General features: G+C 42.8%; 1 protein-coding gene across 1 annotated transcript in view; it reads right to left on the minus strand.

Annotated features, from left to right (window-relative positions):
• Positions 1–17,927, minus strand: part of RNF17 (ring finger protein 17) — a 720,374-nt gene that overhangs the window by 561,297 nt on the left and 141,150 nt on the right. Inside the window, exon 7 of the mRNA XM_040339329.1 lies at positions 6,603–6,703. Coding sequence (XP_040195263.1) covers positions 6,603–6,703 — 101 coding nt within the window. The remainder of the gene's footprint in view (positions 1–6,602; positions 6,704–17,927) is intronic.

The following is a 17,927-nucleotide window of genomic DNA, read 5'->3' on the forward strand; positions in this document are numbered from 1 at the left end:
CATGCTCTTTGGGGCCAGTGTGGTGCTACTAATATCACCGCCGTTCTCTCTGCCTTTTTTTTTTTTTAATCACTCTTGGTATTAAGGCAGTAGGAGGGAATGCATAACACAGTTGCCATCTCCAGCTCTGACTGAAGGCATCTACTCCGCTGTTGCCATCCGTAGGATTTAGTAAGAAGAACCTTGGGGATTATGTGTTTGCTTTGGAGGCGAACAGATCTACCTCAGGCACCCTCCATGTTTGAGTGATTTGTGCGAAGGTCATTTAGTTTAGTGACCACTCAGTCTGTTTTATGGTCTTCCGGCTCAGGGAGTCTGCCAGAGTATTGTCTGTTCCTTTTAGGTGGATGGCTGATATTGACCTTATATTTGATTCCACGTATAGCAGGATTGTTTCCGTCAGCCTCATCCAGATTTGGGACTTTGTCCCTCCTTGCCTGTTTAGGCATGCCACGGTCGTGGCGTTGTCCGATTTTTAGGTGTCTCACCTGTTTTGCTGGTTTGAACGCTTTCAATGCTTCTTCCAAAGCTTTTAGCTCCCTCATATTTGAGGAGGCTTGGGCCCATCTGGAACTCCATTTTCCCTGTGTGCAGAGGCCCTCTATGTTTGCCCCCCAGCCTAGAGCACTGGCATCGGTGGTGATCATGACTGGGTTGGATTGAGCCCATTTGCATCCTTCGATGTAGCGAAGTGGGTTGAGCCACCATTGAACTGTTCGACTGTGGTCGGAACCAGAATGGACTTGTCCAGGGATGAGTGGTTGCCATCCCACTGGGACAGAATGTAATTCTGTAGGGGTCTCATGTGAATCTGTGCCCAGTGATGGCTGGCATTCAAGATGTCATCAGCCCTAGCACTATCATTCCCTGTCTGATTGTAATGGCGTTGGTCCCTTTTAGAGGTTACTGCCTGTGTGATTTTTTCATTATTTTCTTCCGTTAAGGTTTTGGTTGATCTGGAGTCCAGTATACAACCCAAATACACCACTCTTTGGCTTGAGGTCATCTGATTTCTCTGCATTCACTATCCACTGAATCTGCAAAGAATAGTAGATCTAGGTATTATGCCAATGCCTTGTTGTCTTAGACCCTTTAGTGCTTTTGCCATTATCTTTGAGAAGCTTCTGGGTGCTGAGGAGATGCCGAAAGGGAGAGCTGTATATTGCAGGTTGCTGGCCCTTGTACTGTGAACCTCAGGAATTTTTGACAGATCTCCTTTATGGGGAGATGTAGGTAGGCATCCTGTAGGTCTATTGTTGCCATAAATGTCTCCCGTGGTAGGATGTTTGATCGAGTAAATAGACTCCATTCTGAATTTTTTGTATTTTATTCCTCTGTTGAGTGGTTTGAGGTTCTGTATTAGCCTCAGCTTGCCTTGTTTTTTTCTTTGCAAAGATATGGGAATAGAACCCCCTTTGTTTCTCTTGAGGTACCTGGCGGATCACTTTCTGATCAGATAGATTCTGCAGGGATACTAAAAAGGCTTTTTGGTTTATTTTCATTCTTTGGCAACATGGTTACTAGGTACTTGGTTGAGGGAGCAAATTCTGTTGCGTAGCCATCTGTTATGGTGTGTATGATAAATTCGTTTTTTGTTGCATCTATCCATTGGTGCTTAAAGGCTGAGAGTCTGTCCCCTGCCTGATGAGTCATTGTTTTTTGTGCTTTGGGTTAGGAGGCTTGAGGAAGAATTCACCTTTGCCTTTTTTGTTTTGTTGTCCCCAGCGCTTCTTTGATCCCGGCATGTTAAACTTCTTGAATTCCAGAAAGGGCGTCTTCACTTGTTTTTCGGTTCGGGGAAATCTTTTGTTCTTTGCTGCGGTCCTGTCTAGCACCGTTTCTAGTTCAGGCCCAAACAGTAGATTTCCAGTGAATGGAATTCCGCACAGCCTTTTTTTTTTTTTTTCAGCCGAGTTGAGTAGTGCTGTGGCCCTTGAAGATATTCTGACGGTTTCAGCTGAGGCATCTGCTAGAAAAGCTGCCGCTCTCATCAGTGTGGGGATGGTTTTTACCAATTCTTCTCTAGGTGTGTCACTTTCCAGCAGTTCTTGAAGCTGGGTTAAACAGATAAGCAAGGTTCGGGCTGTGCAGGTGGAAGCTATTGTCGGACTCAGATTGGCAGCCCCTGCTTCCCAGGCCCTCTAAAAAAGGGTCTCTATTTTCTTGTCCATGGGATAGTTTAAGGTACCCACGTCGTCGAAAGGCCAAGCCAGATTTATTTGTGACTTTTGCCAGAGAGGCATCCACTTTGGGGCATTTAGCCCAGGTTTTGGCGTCTCTCTGCAAACGGATATCTGCGTTGGAGGGATGATTGCAGACCCCTCTGTAGGGGTGAAATCGGAGACAGAGCAAGTTTTTTACTAAAAATTGCTGCTCCTGCTCATCCTCCCAAGGCCCACTGGGCTGAATGGGATGCTGGCAGGGGGCCTCCTGCTACTGGCACAAAGACAAGGTAAAATAACAAACGTTTCTTGCAGCTCCAGTGGGTCCGGAGGAAACAACTGAGGCACGCAGGTGAGACTGAAATTTCTAATGGTGGAATAATGTGTATTCCAGTTTCAGGGAGGATGAGCCTCACATATGCCCAGAACATGTTATTTGTTTGAGGATAGCCATTAGTCTGCCATGTATGCATAATCAAACTATAACCCGTACTAACACCGTCAAATGCTAATCAACCATTGTGTATTCTACTTTTTAATTAACCACTTCAGCACCGGAATATTTGGCTACCCAATGACCGAGCCATATTATGCAATTCGGCACTGCATCGCTTTAACCGACAATTGCGCAGTCGTGCGACGCTGTACCCAAACAAAATTGAGTTTTTCCCAAAAATAGAGATTTTGGTGGTATTTGATCATTTCTGCGATTATAATTTTTTGCGCTATAAACAAAAAAAGAGCGACAATTTCGAAAAAAGTTTAGGCCGATATGTATTCTACATATTTTTGGTAATAAAAAATAAAAAGCGCAAAAGTTATAGCGTCTACAAAATTGGTGATAGAATTATAGAATTTTCATTATTATTCTTATTTTTTTTTTTACTAGTAATGGTGGCAATCTGCAATTTTTAATCGGGACCTCTCTGTACCCCCCCTTCTCCACAGCCACCTCTCTGTACTGGGCGTGGGTGGGGATGCATTGCGGAGAGGAATGGAAGGTGCTGGCAGCTGGGCGTGGGTGGGGATGCGTTGTGGAGACTGGATGGATGGTGCTGGGCGTGGGCGGGGATGCCTTGTGGAGAGGGATGGATGGTGCTGGGCGTGGGTGGGGATGCATTGCGGAGAGGGATGGATGGTGCTGGGCGTGGGTGGGGATGCATTGCAGAGGGATGGATGGTGCTGGCAGCTGGGCGTGGGTGCGTTGTGGAGACTGGATGGATGGTGCTGGGCGTGGATGCCTTGTGGAGAGGGATGGATGGTGCTGCGCGTGGGTGGGGATGCCTTGTGAAGAGGGATGGATGGTGCTAGGCTTGGGGGAATGCCTTGTGGAGAGGGGTGGGTGGGGATGCGTTGTGGAGAGGGATGGATGGTGCTGGGCGTGTGGGGATGCGTTGTGGAGAGGGATGGATGGTGCTGGGCGTGTGGGGATGCATTGTGAAGAGGGGTTGGTGGGGATGCATGGTGTGTGGAGTGGAATGGATGGTGCTGGGCGGGGGTGCCTTGTGGAGAGGGATGGATGGTGCTGGGCGTGGGTGGGGATGCATTGTGGAGAGGGATGGATGGTGCTGGACGTGGGTGGGGATGCGCTGTGGAGAGGGATGGATGGTGCTGGGCATGGGTGAGGATGCGTTGTGGAGAGGGGTTGGTGGGGATGCGTTGTGGAGAGGGGTTGGTGGGGATGCGTTGTGGAGAGATGGTGCTGGGCGTGGGTGGGGATGTGTTGTGAAGATGCGTTGTGGAGAGGGGTGGGTGGGGATGCATTGTGGAGAGGAATGGATGGTGCAGGGGATGCGTTGGAGAGGGATGGATGGTGCTGAGCGTGGGTGGGGGATGCGTTGTGGAGAGGGATGGATGGATGGTGATGCGTTGTGGAGAGGGATGGATGGTGGTGGGGATACGTTGTGGAGAGGGAAAGATGGATGGAAGATGCTGGATGGGGAAGAAGAGGATTGTGTTGCATTGTAAAGATGGATGAGGATGACTGTGTGGGGATGAGAGTTACATTGTGAAGAGGATCTCCACTATGTAACTCTCATAACCACCCAGAGTCATCCTTATCCATTTTCCAATGCCAGCTTGTGAGCCTCAGCCAGGTTTTCCTTTAAAATAAGTTTAAATAAAGTCTGCAGGGGGTCACAGTAACACACTGAATTTGTGTTACTTACCCTCCATCCATGCTGCTTTCTGGTATATATCTGCATGCACCTGATAGGGCTAGGTGCATGCAGATTGGCTGGTCATCTCATCAGCGTCTATCACATAAAAAACAAGCAGCCAGAAGGCTCCACTTCAGCAGGGAAGGAAGAGGAGCTTAGCTAGTGCTGGCCACAATCTCCTGCTGGGGGGAGGCGGCAGAGGCTCGGGCTTGTCACATGCTAATGATGTATTGTATTCTCTACTACAGCTCGCCAGGGAGGGGGCGGCGCAGTACGGTGCCAGTGAAACTTTTTTTTCTCCTTCCCTTCACTTCTATAGTGGCCGGCTGCCGCGCAGGTGAAAGATTCATAGTGTGGCAGCCGCAAATCGGCCTGGCTTCCACAATAATCGGCAGATGCCGATTACTTAAAAACGGGCAAAATATCGGCTAATATATCAGTCGACCTCTAGTCAGGGGTCTTCAAACTGCGGTCCTGGGGCCACATGTGGCCCTTTGCTTGCCTTAATGCGGCCCTTGGGGCATTATTCCATCCAATTCAAATGGGGCATAATTCTTGTTGCCGACACCAATGGGGCACTCTTCCTCCAACGGACACCATCAATTCTTTCCATTAACACCAACGATGTGGCACTGGCCCTCATACTGTCACCAAAGATATGGTATTATTTATTCCCACTGGACACCTAGAAATTTTTTACTCCCAATGGCCCAAGTTTGGCCCCCCTAAAGTCTGAAGGACCGTAAACTGGCCCTTTGTTTAGACAGTTTGGAGACCCCTGCAGTAGGTAATGAATATTAGCTTAACTGTCTTGTGATGTATGATACAGAAAATGCATTTTAAATAAATATTTAAATTTGATTTCACTTTAAAGCGGTTGTAAACCCGCATCAAATTTTTTTATTTTTTTTTCTCTCCTGTAAGGAAAAAGTCATAATGAGCTAATATGCACCGCATATTAGCTCATTATGAAATACTTACCTCGGAACGAGGTGTGTAGCACTTACCTGGTCCACGCCGAGCGAGATTTCATCTTGCCTCGGCGTGTCTTCCGGGTATCGCCGCTCCAGCGCTGTGATTGGCTGGAGCGGCGATGACGTCACTCCCGCGCATGAGCGCGGGAGATTTAAAACTCGGCAAGGTCCGGCGGCTGCCGGTCCTTTCGCCGTAGATCCCCCCTGCGCATGCGCCGCGGCGCATTGCGAGGGGAATATCTCCTAAACCGTGCAGGTTTAGGAGATATTCTCCTTACCTACAGGTAAGCCTTGTTATAGGCTTACCTGTAGGTAAAAGTAAAAAAAAAGTGGGTTTACAACCACTTTAAATTTGAATGCCCCATAAAAAGTAATGGGCTGGGCTATAGAGCCAACAGGTCACTGAAAGTCCGTTGCCAGCTTTAAAACCGGATACAAAGCCAGCAGCTGCAAGCTTATAGTGACACTAAACCCTCACGTTTTTTTCACCTATTTATGTTACTGAATAATAGCATTACATGAGAAATCTAACCTTTTCTATAATTTTTGCTTCCGTTTCGTTCTGGCTCAGTTTTTTCCCTCCCATTTCTGGCTCTTTTATTTGCTGGGTGCCCCCTCTGTGTTGCCGATCTCATAGGGGGCACCCGTGTGTGCACGCACACCTAAGGGACTACAGCCGTACGTAGGAAAGCTGCCTGCGCCCGCTGTGTCCCTGGGCATGGAGGACTCTGTAGCCCCACCTTCCATGTGCTTTATTTAACATGGAAATCCAGCGCTCTAAACTCCAGCTCCGCCTTTTCTCTTCTGTGGCTAACGAGAACTCAGCGCGTCCTCGGACAAGCGGTCTCGGAATTGAACGGAAACGCATGCGCGATAGCGCTAAGCAAGTCGGGACGTGTAGTCCCAAAAGCTATGTGACGTGGCGGATGGGTGCACGCTCAGAAAATGCACGCTGCAGGGAAGCAAACCAGGAAGAGCCTCAGATCGGAAGGTAAAAACAAAACAAACAAAAAAAAACATGAAAAAATAAAATAAAAGTTTATTTGCAAAATGCTTATACCATTTACTTAAAACTTTAAAAAGCTCAGGGTTTACAACCACTTTAATGTAACCACTAGTCCACCATGCCGTTTATAAACATACCTTAGTAGACAAGAGCTTATATCTGCTGGGACTTAAGTGGTTAGTTATTAAGCCCATATGTGAATGAAACCATGTTTGACACACCAAAAATCAACAAATCTGAATATGCTTAACAAGATTTATTAATTTGACCAGGCATTTAACAAAAACACTAAAAAGCTCACCTTGCTTCTAGAGCAGTATAAAGTTTCTGAAACTCCTCATCGATCTGTCGTGATGCACGTTCTTCAAAAACCTTATTTCTGGCTTTAATATTTTCCACCATCTAATCAGTAAAAGGAAAAAGAAAATGAGCTATAGATTTAATTGCAAAGACTATAAAAATACAGCAAAATGTTACCTTAGCCAGTGTTCTACCACCTTGACAGCAGAGGCCATTGAACTCAATCTTCCAGTCTCTGAATTTGGGAACTGCTCAGCTGGTGAAAAGTCCCCTAGCAAGCATCCTCATTCAGTTCCATATGTGTAAGCCCTTATAGAGCTGAGAAACAGCAATTAGCCATAACATGCTGACTAGCCACCTCATATTAAAAAGGTCCCCATTTTGTCACCAAAACAATCCCGACCTGTGGAGGCATGGACACCACTAGACCTTTGAAGGTATGCTGTGGTACCTGCCACCAATCCATTAGTAGCAGATGATTTAAAGTGGAATGTAAAATTGGGCAAACAAGCAGGCATTATTTAACCACTTAAGACCCAGACCAATATGCAGGTTAAGGACCAATATGCAAGTTAAGGACCTTGCGCCTTTTTGCGATTCGGCACTACGTCGCTTTAACTGACAATTGCGCGGTCGTGCAACGTGGCTCCCAAACAATATTGACGTCTTTTTTTCCCCACAAATAGAGCTTTTTTTTGGTGGTATTTGATCATTTCTGCAGTTTTTATTTTTTGCGCTATAAACAAAAATAGAGCGACAATTTTAAAAAAAAATATGAAAAATGTTTTACTTTTTGTTATAATAAATATCCCCAAAAAAAGATATAAAAAAAAAACTTTTTTTCGTCAGTTTAGGCCGATACATATTCAACCTATTTTTGGTTTAAAAAAAAAAAAAAACGCAATAAGCGTTTATCGATTGGTTTGCGCAAAATTTATAGCGTTTACAAAATAGGGGATAGTTTTATGGCATTTTTTTTTTTTTTTACAGGGACGGCGCATCGCCTGCTTTAAATCCTGTAAGTTGTAAGATGAGGTCTCCATGGATTAGACTTGTTTTTCCAGTACATGCCACAGATGCGACAGACCTGGTGGATTTGGAGGATAGGGCAAAACATCAAACTCGTTGTGTTCCTCAAACCGGTACTGAACCATTTTTTGCAGTGTGGCAGGGCGCATTATCCTGCTGAAAGAGGTCACTGCCATAAGGGAATACAGTTCCCATGATGGGGTGTACTTGGTCAGCAACATTTAAGTAGGTAGTATGTGCCAAAGTACCATCCACATGAATTGCAGGACCCAAAGGTTTCCCCGCAGAACATGGCCCAAAACATCACACTGCCTCCACCAGCTGCCTTCTTCCTGTACTGGATCCTGGTGCCATCTCTTCCCCCAGAAAGTGAAGCACATGCACCAGACCATTCACATTATGTAAAAGAAAAAAGGTTTCATCAGACCAGTCCACCTTCTAGTGCTTCATTAGCACTTTCATAGATGCCAAGGTCGAGGGACCTTCCAAATACCTCAGGGAATCCACCTACACCTTGAGAGGCGTTTTTCTCGCAGAATCAGTACCTTTAACAGAGTCATAAAAATAAACTTAGTAACTCCAGGAGTTGAGTCGGCACCAAGGCCAACTTCTGATGGTTCAGTAACAAACTGAACCTCTCCAGGACTTCTAAAGTCTTCTGGACATTGTGCATCAGTTTTTTTCCATAAGATTGCTCCCTTAGTTACTAAGTAGCAAGTCATCCACGTATCCTACAATAGGAATCCCCTAGGTTCTCAAGAACTGAAGCCAACACCTGATAAACACAAGGCCCATAGACAAGACTGAAGAAATTGTTAGCAAGGCCAACAAATCAGGATGTGGAAGTAGGCATTCTTGATATCTACGGACACAAGGTAGTACACAAGCAAGCAACCGACTGGGTGGACTTCACGCTGAATTTCTGTATCTTCAGGAATCTGAGACCATCGAGGTCGAGAATAGGCCAGGACATCTACAGTTAGCGCAAAAAAAGGCTGGACCGGAAGCGGTGAGACATCACCTCTACAAACAAGTGCAATAAGACAGCACCCTTTTCAGGGCCACAAAAAAATGTTTTGACTTACAATAAGATTCATATCCTGGAGTACAGTACAGGAAACAGGCAACCTATCTGTTCACCTTCAATTATAGGCTGGTGCAAGCTCTTGAGGAAACACCCCCTTGGGGCACTTCCTCTTTAACCCTACCCTATTCTGACACCTCAATTATGTAGCAAGAAATGCAGCGCAACAAGGAGTTAGGGAGGGTGGCCTGCGTCTTGTACTGTACTCCAAGATATGGAATCTACAGACAAGTCAAAATTCAGCACTAGATACAGGCATCTTATTTATTAGAATTCATACACCAACAGAAATCCCCAATGAATACAAAGAGTGCACAACAATTCTAACAGTACTGTGCCATGCCGTAATAAAAGTTCTGTATCAAGCAGGGTTCTCATTCAGGCTGGTGGGGGGCCCAAGAGTGCTCGTTTCACACAGGCAATTGAGGCTTCGTTAAAACTTGAAAAGTCTGCAATACAGTTATTGGGAACAACTAGCACATGCATTTTAAGAAAGACAGGACTAGGGTTAGGGCTCCACCACTGCAAACAGAGGAGATCTTTGCCTGGAACTCAGGAGGGCTCCACCTAGGAGACAGGCGGGAGCCAGGGCAGTAAGGTACTGCTAGGTCAATGCCCAAAGCTACAGTTGTGCTCATAAATTTACATACCCTGGCAGAATTTGTGACTTCTTGGCCATTTTTCAGAGAATATGAAGGATAACACAAACTTTTCATCCACTCATGGTTAGTGTTTGGCTGAAGCCATTTATTATCAATCAACTGTGTTTACCCTTTTAAATCATCACAACCCAACTGTCATGGGTTTTGGCGAAGATAATAATATATTTTAATATTTTCCGACAAAAATATGAAAGATCCATTAGGCCTAAAATTTGAGATGAATCACTGAAATGAGAACTCTTCAGGAACTAAGCCATATTTGCCCAGTTCCCAATACATTAGCTATGACTGTTACAAGCTTGGGTGAAAGTCTGAACAATGAAATGGCTTTCTCACCAAACAAGATGTTTAAACTAATTTCAAGGGAGAAGATATCTCCATTGTGGAGTAGCTTTTCATGGACAAGAACGTTGACTTTAGCTGTCGTAAAAACAATGGATTATGGGCCAGCAAAGGTCCCTGAAAATGAATTGTTTACACAGCTGGTCTTAGTATCCTGTCTTAATTAAGAGGCAGTTTAATGTCCAAAATTCACAAACCAAGTATTAATACACAGGGTAGTCAAAGAATATATGTTGATATGAAATAAATGAGAGGTAATGTGTAGATTATCAATGACATCTTAGGACCAAGGGAGATATTCCGTTAATGTAGAACTTTGTTCGAAGAAAGAATTATATGAGAAATTTGTTTTATAAATAGAAGTACTTTAAATAAGCTAATTAACATTATGAAAGATATCACATTGTGATCATAAAAATGTGAATTAACCTGTAACACATATCCATCAAACACATATCAAGATAATTCATGTATCCACATTAAAGGGTCACTAAAGGAAAAAATATTTTTTGCTGAAATGACTGTTTATTGGGTATAGAGACATAAAAGTTAACTGATTGCTTTTAAAAATGATTAAAAATTGAATTTAATCTATCATATAATGTGCCTCTATTTTCACTTTCGGTTTTAAAGGACATACATGAAGTTCCGGGTGAGAGGTGAGTCGGGATAACTCACAGAAGAAAAACAAACAAATCCAGGGCAGCGTTTTGTTTTTAAAATGAATCCGATTGGTTCTGAGGAGTTTTAGACACACAGTAATGACAGCTTTGACCACCGTGAAAATCTCCCAGTATGATGGTTATAAGGAAACAGGCAACCAGGAAGTGTGGAGATCACAGCAGAATTACAGCTACTTGAAAGCAAAAACGAACAATGAGGACATGAAACCAGTACTGCAGTAAGGTAAAGGAAGCTTTGTAGCTAAAAAAAAAATTCGTTTAGTGACCCTTTAGTGACCCTTTTTGTCACACCGTATTTGCGCAGCGGTCTTTCAAGCGCACTTTTTTTTGGCCCAATTTTTTTACATATTGTGCAAGATAATGTTACGCCGAGTAAAATGATACCGAACATGTCACGCTTAAAAATTGCGCCCGCTCGTGGCATGACGTCAAACTTTTACCCTTAAAAATCTCGATAGGCGACGTTTAAAAAATTCTACAGGTTGCATTTTTTGAGTTACAGAGGAGGTCTAGGGCTAGAATTATTGCTCTCGCTCTAACGATCGCGGCGATACCTCCTTTGTGTGGTTTGAACACCGTTTTCATATGCGGGCGCTACTCGCGTATGCGTTCGCTTCTGTGTGCGAGCTCGCCGGGACGGGGCACTTTAAAAAAAAAGTTTTCTTATTTTTTTTTTTATTTAGTTAATTCTTTTTTACACAGAAATAAAAAAAAAATTGATCACTTTTATTCCTATTACAAGGAATGTAAACATCCCTTGTTATAGAAAAAAGCATGACAGGTCCTCTTAAATATAAGATCTGGGGTCAAAAAGACCTCAGATCTCATATTTAGACTTAAATGCAAAAAAAGAAAAAAAAATGAAACTGTCATTTTTTCAAATGACAAAAAAAAAAATGTTGCTTTAAGATGCTGGGTGGGACTGACGTTTTGACGTCACTTCCGCCCAGCAGAGCTATGGGGATGGGTGAAGGAAATTGTTCAAACCCCAAACCCCAGTCACTTTCCGAACAGTCCCGATCGCCTCCGCCGCTACCGACGGCTCCGGTAAGCGGCGGAGGGCGCGGGAGAGTGGTGGGAGGGGGGGGCCCTCTCCCGCCACCGATAACGGCGATCTGGCGGCGAATCCGCCGCGGAGACCGCCATTATCGCGTACACCACCGCCCACTGAAAAGATGGATACCTCGGTTGTGGCAGCAGCTGCTGCTGCCGTTACCGAGATATCCATCTTTAAAAACAGGACGTCTTTTGGACATGGGGCGGTGGTCAAGAGGTTAAAGGAGGAGATCTTAAAAATAAGAGAATGAAAGAGGACCCCAAGGAAGACCCCATCAATAGGAGCGCCCCATGAGAGCAGAAATGAAGCAATGGCTGAAGTATGATACAGGGAGGACTGACTCTGATGGGGAAGGGGCACGCTTGCACTATGCATGAAGACTGCAACGATTTTAGCTCTGGTCACTTTCCAATAGGAAATGGCCATTTTTGGAATTGGTAACTGCCATTTTTTATTTTCTCTCAAATCTATTGTTGTTCCCTAGAAATGTTGAAATATTGAAGTACTGAATATCCTGTAGTTATGGTTTGTTCTCATTATCAATAACTGGTAATTTTTCCTTAAAGAGTACAATTTTTATTATATTTTTATTTTTACATAGCTCCAATTTTATTGACAAAACAAACGTCCAATATATTTCACATTGTTAATCACTTACTTACCTGCAGTATAGTAACGATTAGGCATGTGAAATAGACGCTTTTGTTTCATTGTCATTTACATAAAGTTATCTTGAGAACTTACCATGACACAAATCAAAGGTATTGCATGCCCATTTTGGGGGTATTTTATTGATTTTCAAGTCGTTAATGTAACGCAACTGGCATTTTAATTTCATGTAAATATTCATAATTTGTCTACCAATAAATTAGCTATTTTGTATGATCATACGTCTCTGTGAATACGTTTCATATTACAGACTATGGTATATAGATTGTCTTGTATTTAAAAACATCTTCATTATAAAAGAATTCAATATAAATTACTGTGCGGGTAAATATGACCTTAAAAAAGCACAACATATAAATGGAGGCACTGCTGAGATAATGTCGATGTTTTGTACAAGATCAATCATAGTTATGGCGGTGACAAATAATATTTTGCATGAAATTAATAATTATTAATTTTTGGGGGGAAAAATTTTATTTTTGCCTAAAAATGTCTGGTCAAAGTGAATTGTATGTTGATGGGGATTATAAAGAGTCAGCCCGTAATGGTAAGATGAGTAATTGATAGGGGTACAAGAAATGTTGGAAAAAATTTCTAAAGCTAAAATGACAGATTATGCCAGAAAAAGATTGTCTGATGAGACTGATATAGCATTCATTAAAGACTGTAAAAACCGTGCCCGTCATATAGTAAAAGACGTGTGGAACTCGGAAAGTCAAATTGTTGCACAGAAAAACAGCACATCTGAGACAGAAAATAGAAAGGCTTGATGACATTTTGCTTGAATTACGCATTATCCTGATGTATATTGGTGATATGTTTAAATGTCAAAATACCAAACCGGAGATAGATATCTCAGAATCCCAGCCACATTTAACAGAAAAAGAATGTGAGCTCACTAAAAATAGAGACAATGACAAGGCAGATCGTTATCACGAGTCTATAATGACAGTGCAAAATGAAATAGAACAGTTGCAAGAGAACACTATAATGATTCAGGACAAATGTCACAAATTAAATAAGGATCAGGAACAAATAGAAGAGATGGAGAGTTTTCTGCAGGAAAATGAATCTCCTGACAAAAGTTGCCGAATAATGAGCAGTGGAAATTTAGAAAGTTGCCAAGTAATGAGCAGTGAAAATTTAAAAGAAGAAACAAATCAGCTTAAGTCAGAACAGGAATCCCTGATTAAGCAATCAGAAGAATTAAAAGAGCAAGTAAAGCTTGTGCCTCAGGGTGATGTGCAAATGCCTAACCCTGAAAGTATAGATTCTGACCAAAATCTAATATCTGACTCTCAAACTGAAATGTGGGAGTTAGACATTGGAGAGGGACCAGAAAAAGAACCCTCATCCTATCCCAAGCCATCTGTAGAGCAAAAGGGGGTAAAAAGTGAACCACCCCATAAAAGTAGGCCTAACCAGTTTTCCCTGGGATCAGAGGAAAAGACAGGTACCCCTAAACAGGACGCCTCAGAAATAATAAAAATGTTAAATGATACTTTCCCAGTCTTTGAACAAGAGGGATCCATGTGCGTTATAGACCACCTTGAGGCCTATGAAAATACCTTATCAGCTTTAGGCCTAGATGATGACCAGTCAAGGATTAATTTCTTACCGTGGGTATTTGAAACCAAACACTGCAGATTCTGCATATCTTTTAAAGATCTGTCTGGTACGTCATGGCAAGAAATTAAACACCGCTGTCATCTAGAATTTGGCCAGCACAAAAATGTTACAGCGGCTAGTGCGGCTATACAAAATTTGAAATGTGCCAGTAATCAAAGCCCCACAGAAGTTTTGGCTGTGCTCAGAAGTGCTTACCACTTAGCAGAAAATGAGCCAGATCACAATGAAACGGAGTTTAAATCCACGTTCTTTTAGGCCCTACTTACCCACATAAAAGTGAGTTTAGCAAAAGATTACAAAGGGGGTGCTCACTGGAGTACTTGGTAAAGAGAGTAACAATTTGTACTCTATCCAACAAACTGGTGAATACAAAGAAAGGCCTCAACTCATAACTCAAATTGTGGATGAAATTAATGCATCTCCTCAATTATTACGGGTTGATACCCAGAAAATGACGTGTGCTGATATAGTCAGAGGAGATATGCCACAGAGTCTTCCCAGCGGGAGACCACATACCCCACCAATTAGAAGGGGGGGAACAGAAAACACCCTTTAGAGGGAGGGAACAAAGACCATCTCAGGGGTACCATCCTGGGGAACCAGACGGAAGGTTTAAGAGAAACTATAGGGTGTACCTCCAACGGGTCAAATTTAAACCCAAAGGTAGAAAACCGTACTATTACTGGTCCAATTCGCCCCGGGGATCAACACAGGTAAATAGGGAGCAGCCGCAGGGCAAGACACCCCAAAATCCCCAGAAAAAATAGGGGGAAATTAAGGCCCAGACAACTATCCCAGAATCAGGACAGTGTTGCTGAAGGGGATATGTATGATAAAACTGAGCCAGTAGTCCCCAGAAAGTACAGAAACTGGGTCACAGAACCCTATTCTGATCAGCCTGTAAGCAATACAGAAACCAAAATCAAGCAAATTATGAATATGTTACACGGTTTCATTGCTGTACGAAGTGTGAAGCACCTATGTTAAAGTAAATCAGAGGAATGCACTGAAAAGGAATAGGAGACAGAGGTTCTAACACCATATTTTCTCCAGGTTACAGTTGTAAGGATCCTGAAATCCCTAACAGGGATTTTGGTCGTTGGAAATTAAGGCTGCATTCACACCTAGGCGTACAAAATCGCTGCGTTTTGTCCCACGAATTGCGGCGACCAATTGCGGCGTTTTTTACCGCGATTTTCGGCGACAAAACGCCGCGATTGTGAATGCAGCCTCACCCCCTCTATGGAGATGGTTCACATCTCCTATGCCGAACGCCGAAAGCCGCCTGAAAAAAAGGTCCGGGACTTTTTTCAGGCGGCAGGCGTACGGCGTTCGGCGTGGAGATGCGAACCATCTCCATAGAGGGCAATGTGTTTTCATCCCTCCAGCGTCTCAGGGCTGCTGCGGCGTCACACTACAGGCAACAAAACGCCTAGGTGTGAATGGGGGATAACTGTTATCCTATTTTTCAGTGGTCACTTCATTCCTCTGACATAAACAGGCCGCTCCAAACAGCTTGAGTTCGAAAAGTCGAGAGAGGACGACAATTACAGAGGATGACCGAATCCTAAAGAAATTAATATCAGAAGGCCTAAAATGGTTTGATATTCTGGTAACAGATGAGTCACCCGCATAAGGTAGTTTGATTGCCTAAAATTCGTTTTATTGACACCCCAAAGGGGGAAGGTTTATTTGTTTTATTCCTCCCAAGTAGAAGGTTGACTATCGTATCAGATATTTTGGTTGCTGACAGTAAGGGTCACCTGTCAAAATAATATTACATTTTATTATTCCAGAACCGCTACAATTAAGCTAAAAAAAAATGGTTCTGAAGAATATCAGTTATTAATATATGGTATCCTCAGCTATAAATAAATGTCCTCATGTTAATGAGCCGTAGAGCTTTGTCTCCCATAGCAAATATTCAGTCATTGTCTTGATAGCCAGAGTGCTTAGTTAAAGGACTGATGACACAATAAGCCAATAGTGGGGGCTCTGAGGAAGCCAGCATATCAGCCTGACAGATAAAAAACACATATTGTCTTTTTCACATTGAATCCGTTTTACTTTACAGGACTAAAGATGTCCAGGAGCCGGTCTACAGAACCGAGAGTCCAACACGTGTGAATAATCCAGAGGAAGAACCGTATGGGGGAATCAGAGACACCGCTGATGGCTAGTCTACACAAACAGAACCCACCAGGACGGCCAAGCACCAAGGCGCCCGGGTAATCCAGTTCCCGATAACCAACGGCTAACCAACCCTGCGATGCACGCGTCAATCACAAACCCAATTCTTTTCCTCAAGGAATGACACCCACCTACGGTTATCTACACCCTTTAAACACGATGTATCCCCACAAAGTCGCTTCATATCAGGAAAGGATACACAGGAATATTTGATCATTGCCACGTCATGGAGTGAATCCCATGCATGTCTTCTGTAACATACCTGGAATTCAATGTGGGGATTTGTCATGGGTTTTGGCGAAGATAATAATATATTTTAATATTTTCCGACAAAAATATGAAAGATCCATTAGGCCTAAAATTTGAGATGAATCACTGAAATGAGAACTTTTCAGGAACTAAGCCATATTTGCCCAGTTCCCAATACATTAGCCATCTATGACTTTTACAAGCTTGGGTGAAAGTCTGAACAATGAAATGGCTTTCTCACCAAACAAGATGTTTAAACTAATTTCAAGGGAGAAGATATCTCCATTGTGGAGTAGCTTTTCATGGACAAGAACGTTGACTTTAGCTGTCCTAAAAACAATGGATTATGGGCCAGCAAAGGTCCCTGAAAATGAATTGTTTACACAGCTGGTCTTAGTATCCTGTCTTAATTAAGAGGCAGTTTAATGTCCAAAATTCACAAACCAATGTATAAGTATTAATACACAGGGTAGTCAAAGAATATATGTTGATATGAAATAAATGAGAGGTAATGTGTAGATTATCAATGACATCTTAGGACCAAGGGAGATATTCCGTTAATGTAGAACTTTGTTCGAAGAAAGAATTATATGAGAAGTTTGTTTTATAAACAGAAGTACTTTAAATAAGCTAATCAACATTATGAAAGATATCACATTGTGATTATAAAAATGTGAATTAACCTGTAAGGCCCCGTACACACCATAGAATCCATCCGCTGAAAAATCCCAGCAAATGGGTTTCAGCGGATAGATCCTATGGTTTGTACACGCCAGCGGATCTATTTCCGCGGATATTTCTCCCCTGGGATGGATTCCAGCAGATCGAATATTTGCTGACATGCCAAGCAAATCCATCTGCTGGAATCCATCCCAACAGATGGATCCGCTGGTCTGTATAGACTCACCGGATCCATCCGTCCGAAGGGATCCCCCGCATGCGTCGTAATGATTCGACGCATGCGTGGAATTCCTTATATGACAGCGTCGCGCACGTCGCTGCGTCATAATCGCACCGACGGCGCGACACGTCATCGCCAGAGGATTTCGGCGCGGATTTCAATGCAATGGTGTGTACACTCCATCGCATGAAAATCCGCCGAAATCCTCGAGAGGATTTATCCGCGGGAAACGGTCCGCTGGACCGTATTCGCGGATAAATTCTCTTGTGTGTATGGGGCCTAACACATATCCATCAAACACATTAAAATAATGTATCCACATTAATAATTATTTTGCATTTGATTGAGAGATGTCACCTATGCATTGATTGAAAAGACTGTTTTGGGGAAAAAACGTTTATAAAGGAATATAGGAACATATTATATCGAAATCAACAGTATACTAATTGTATTTTATGAAATATAAAGATACCAGAGTCGTATGTAGATGTGTATGGATATACATAGATGTATATAGAATATAAATAGAGATAGAGATATATATATATATATATATATATATATATATATATATATATATATATATATATATATCTATCTCGATAGTTTACCCAAAAATATAAATGTCCAACGCATGGATGATCTCACAATAAAGGTGAGACACCTAGTGGCTGGAAGTAATATTACTCAAGGTTCTCCAAGCCCAGAGAACAAGTTAATTATTATTATTAAGCTGTCAGCCAATAGAAACCAGACACGTCTTGACAGGAACGCCCATATGTGCCACAGGCCTATGAGTTAAGGACAGTTGTCAGAGGGGCAGAACTGAGT

The sequence above is a fragment of the Rana temporaria genome, chromosome 2 (assembly GCF_905171775.1).
Source record: "Rana temporaria chromosome 2, aRanTem1.1, whole genome shotgun sequence".
Lineage (NCBI taxonomy): Eukaryota > Metazoa > Chordata > Amphibia > Anura > Ranidae > Rana > Rana temporaria.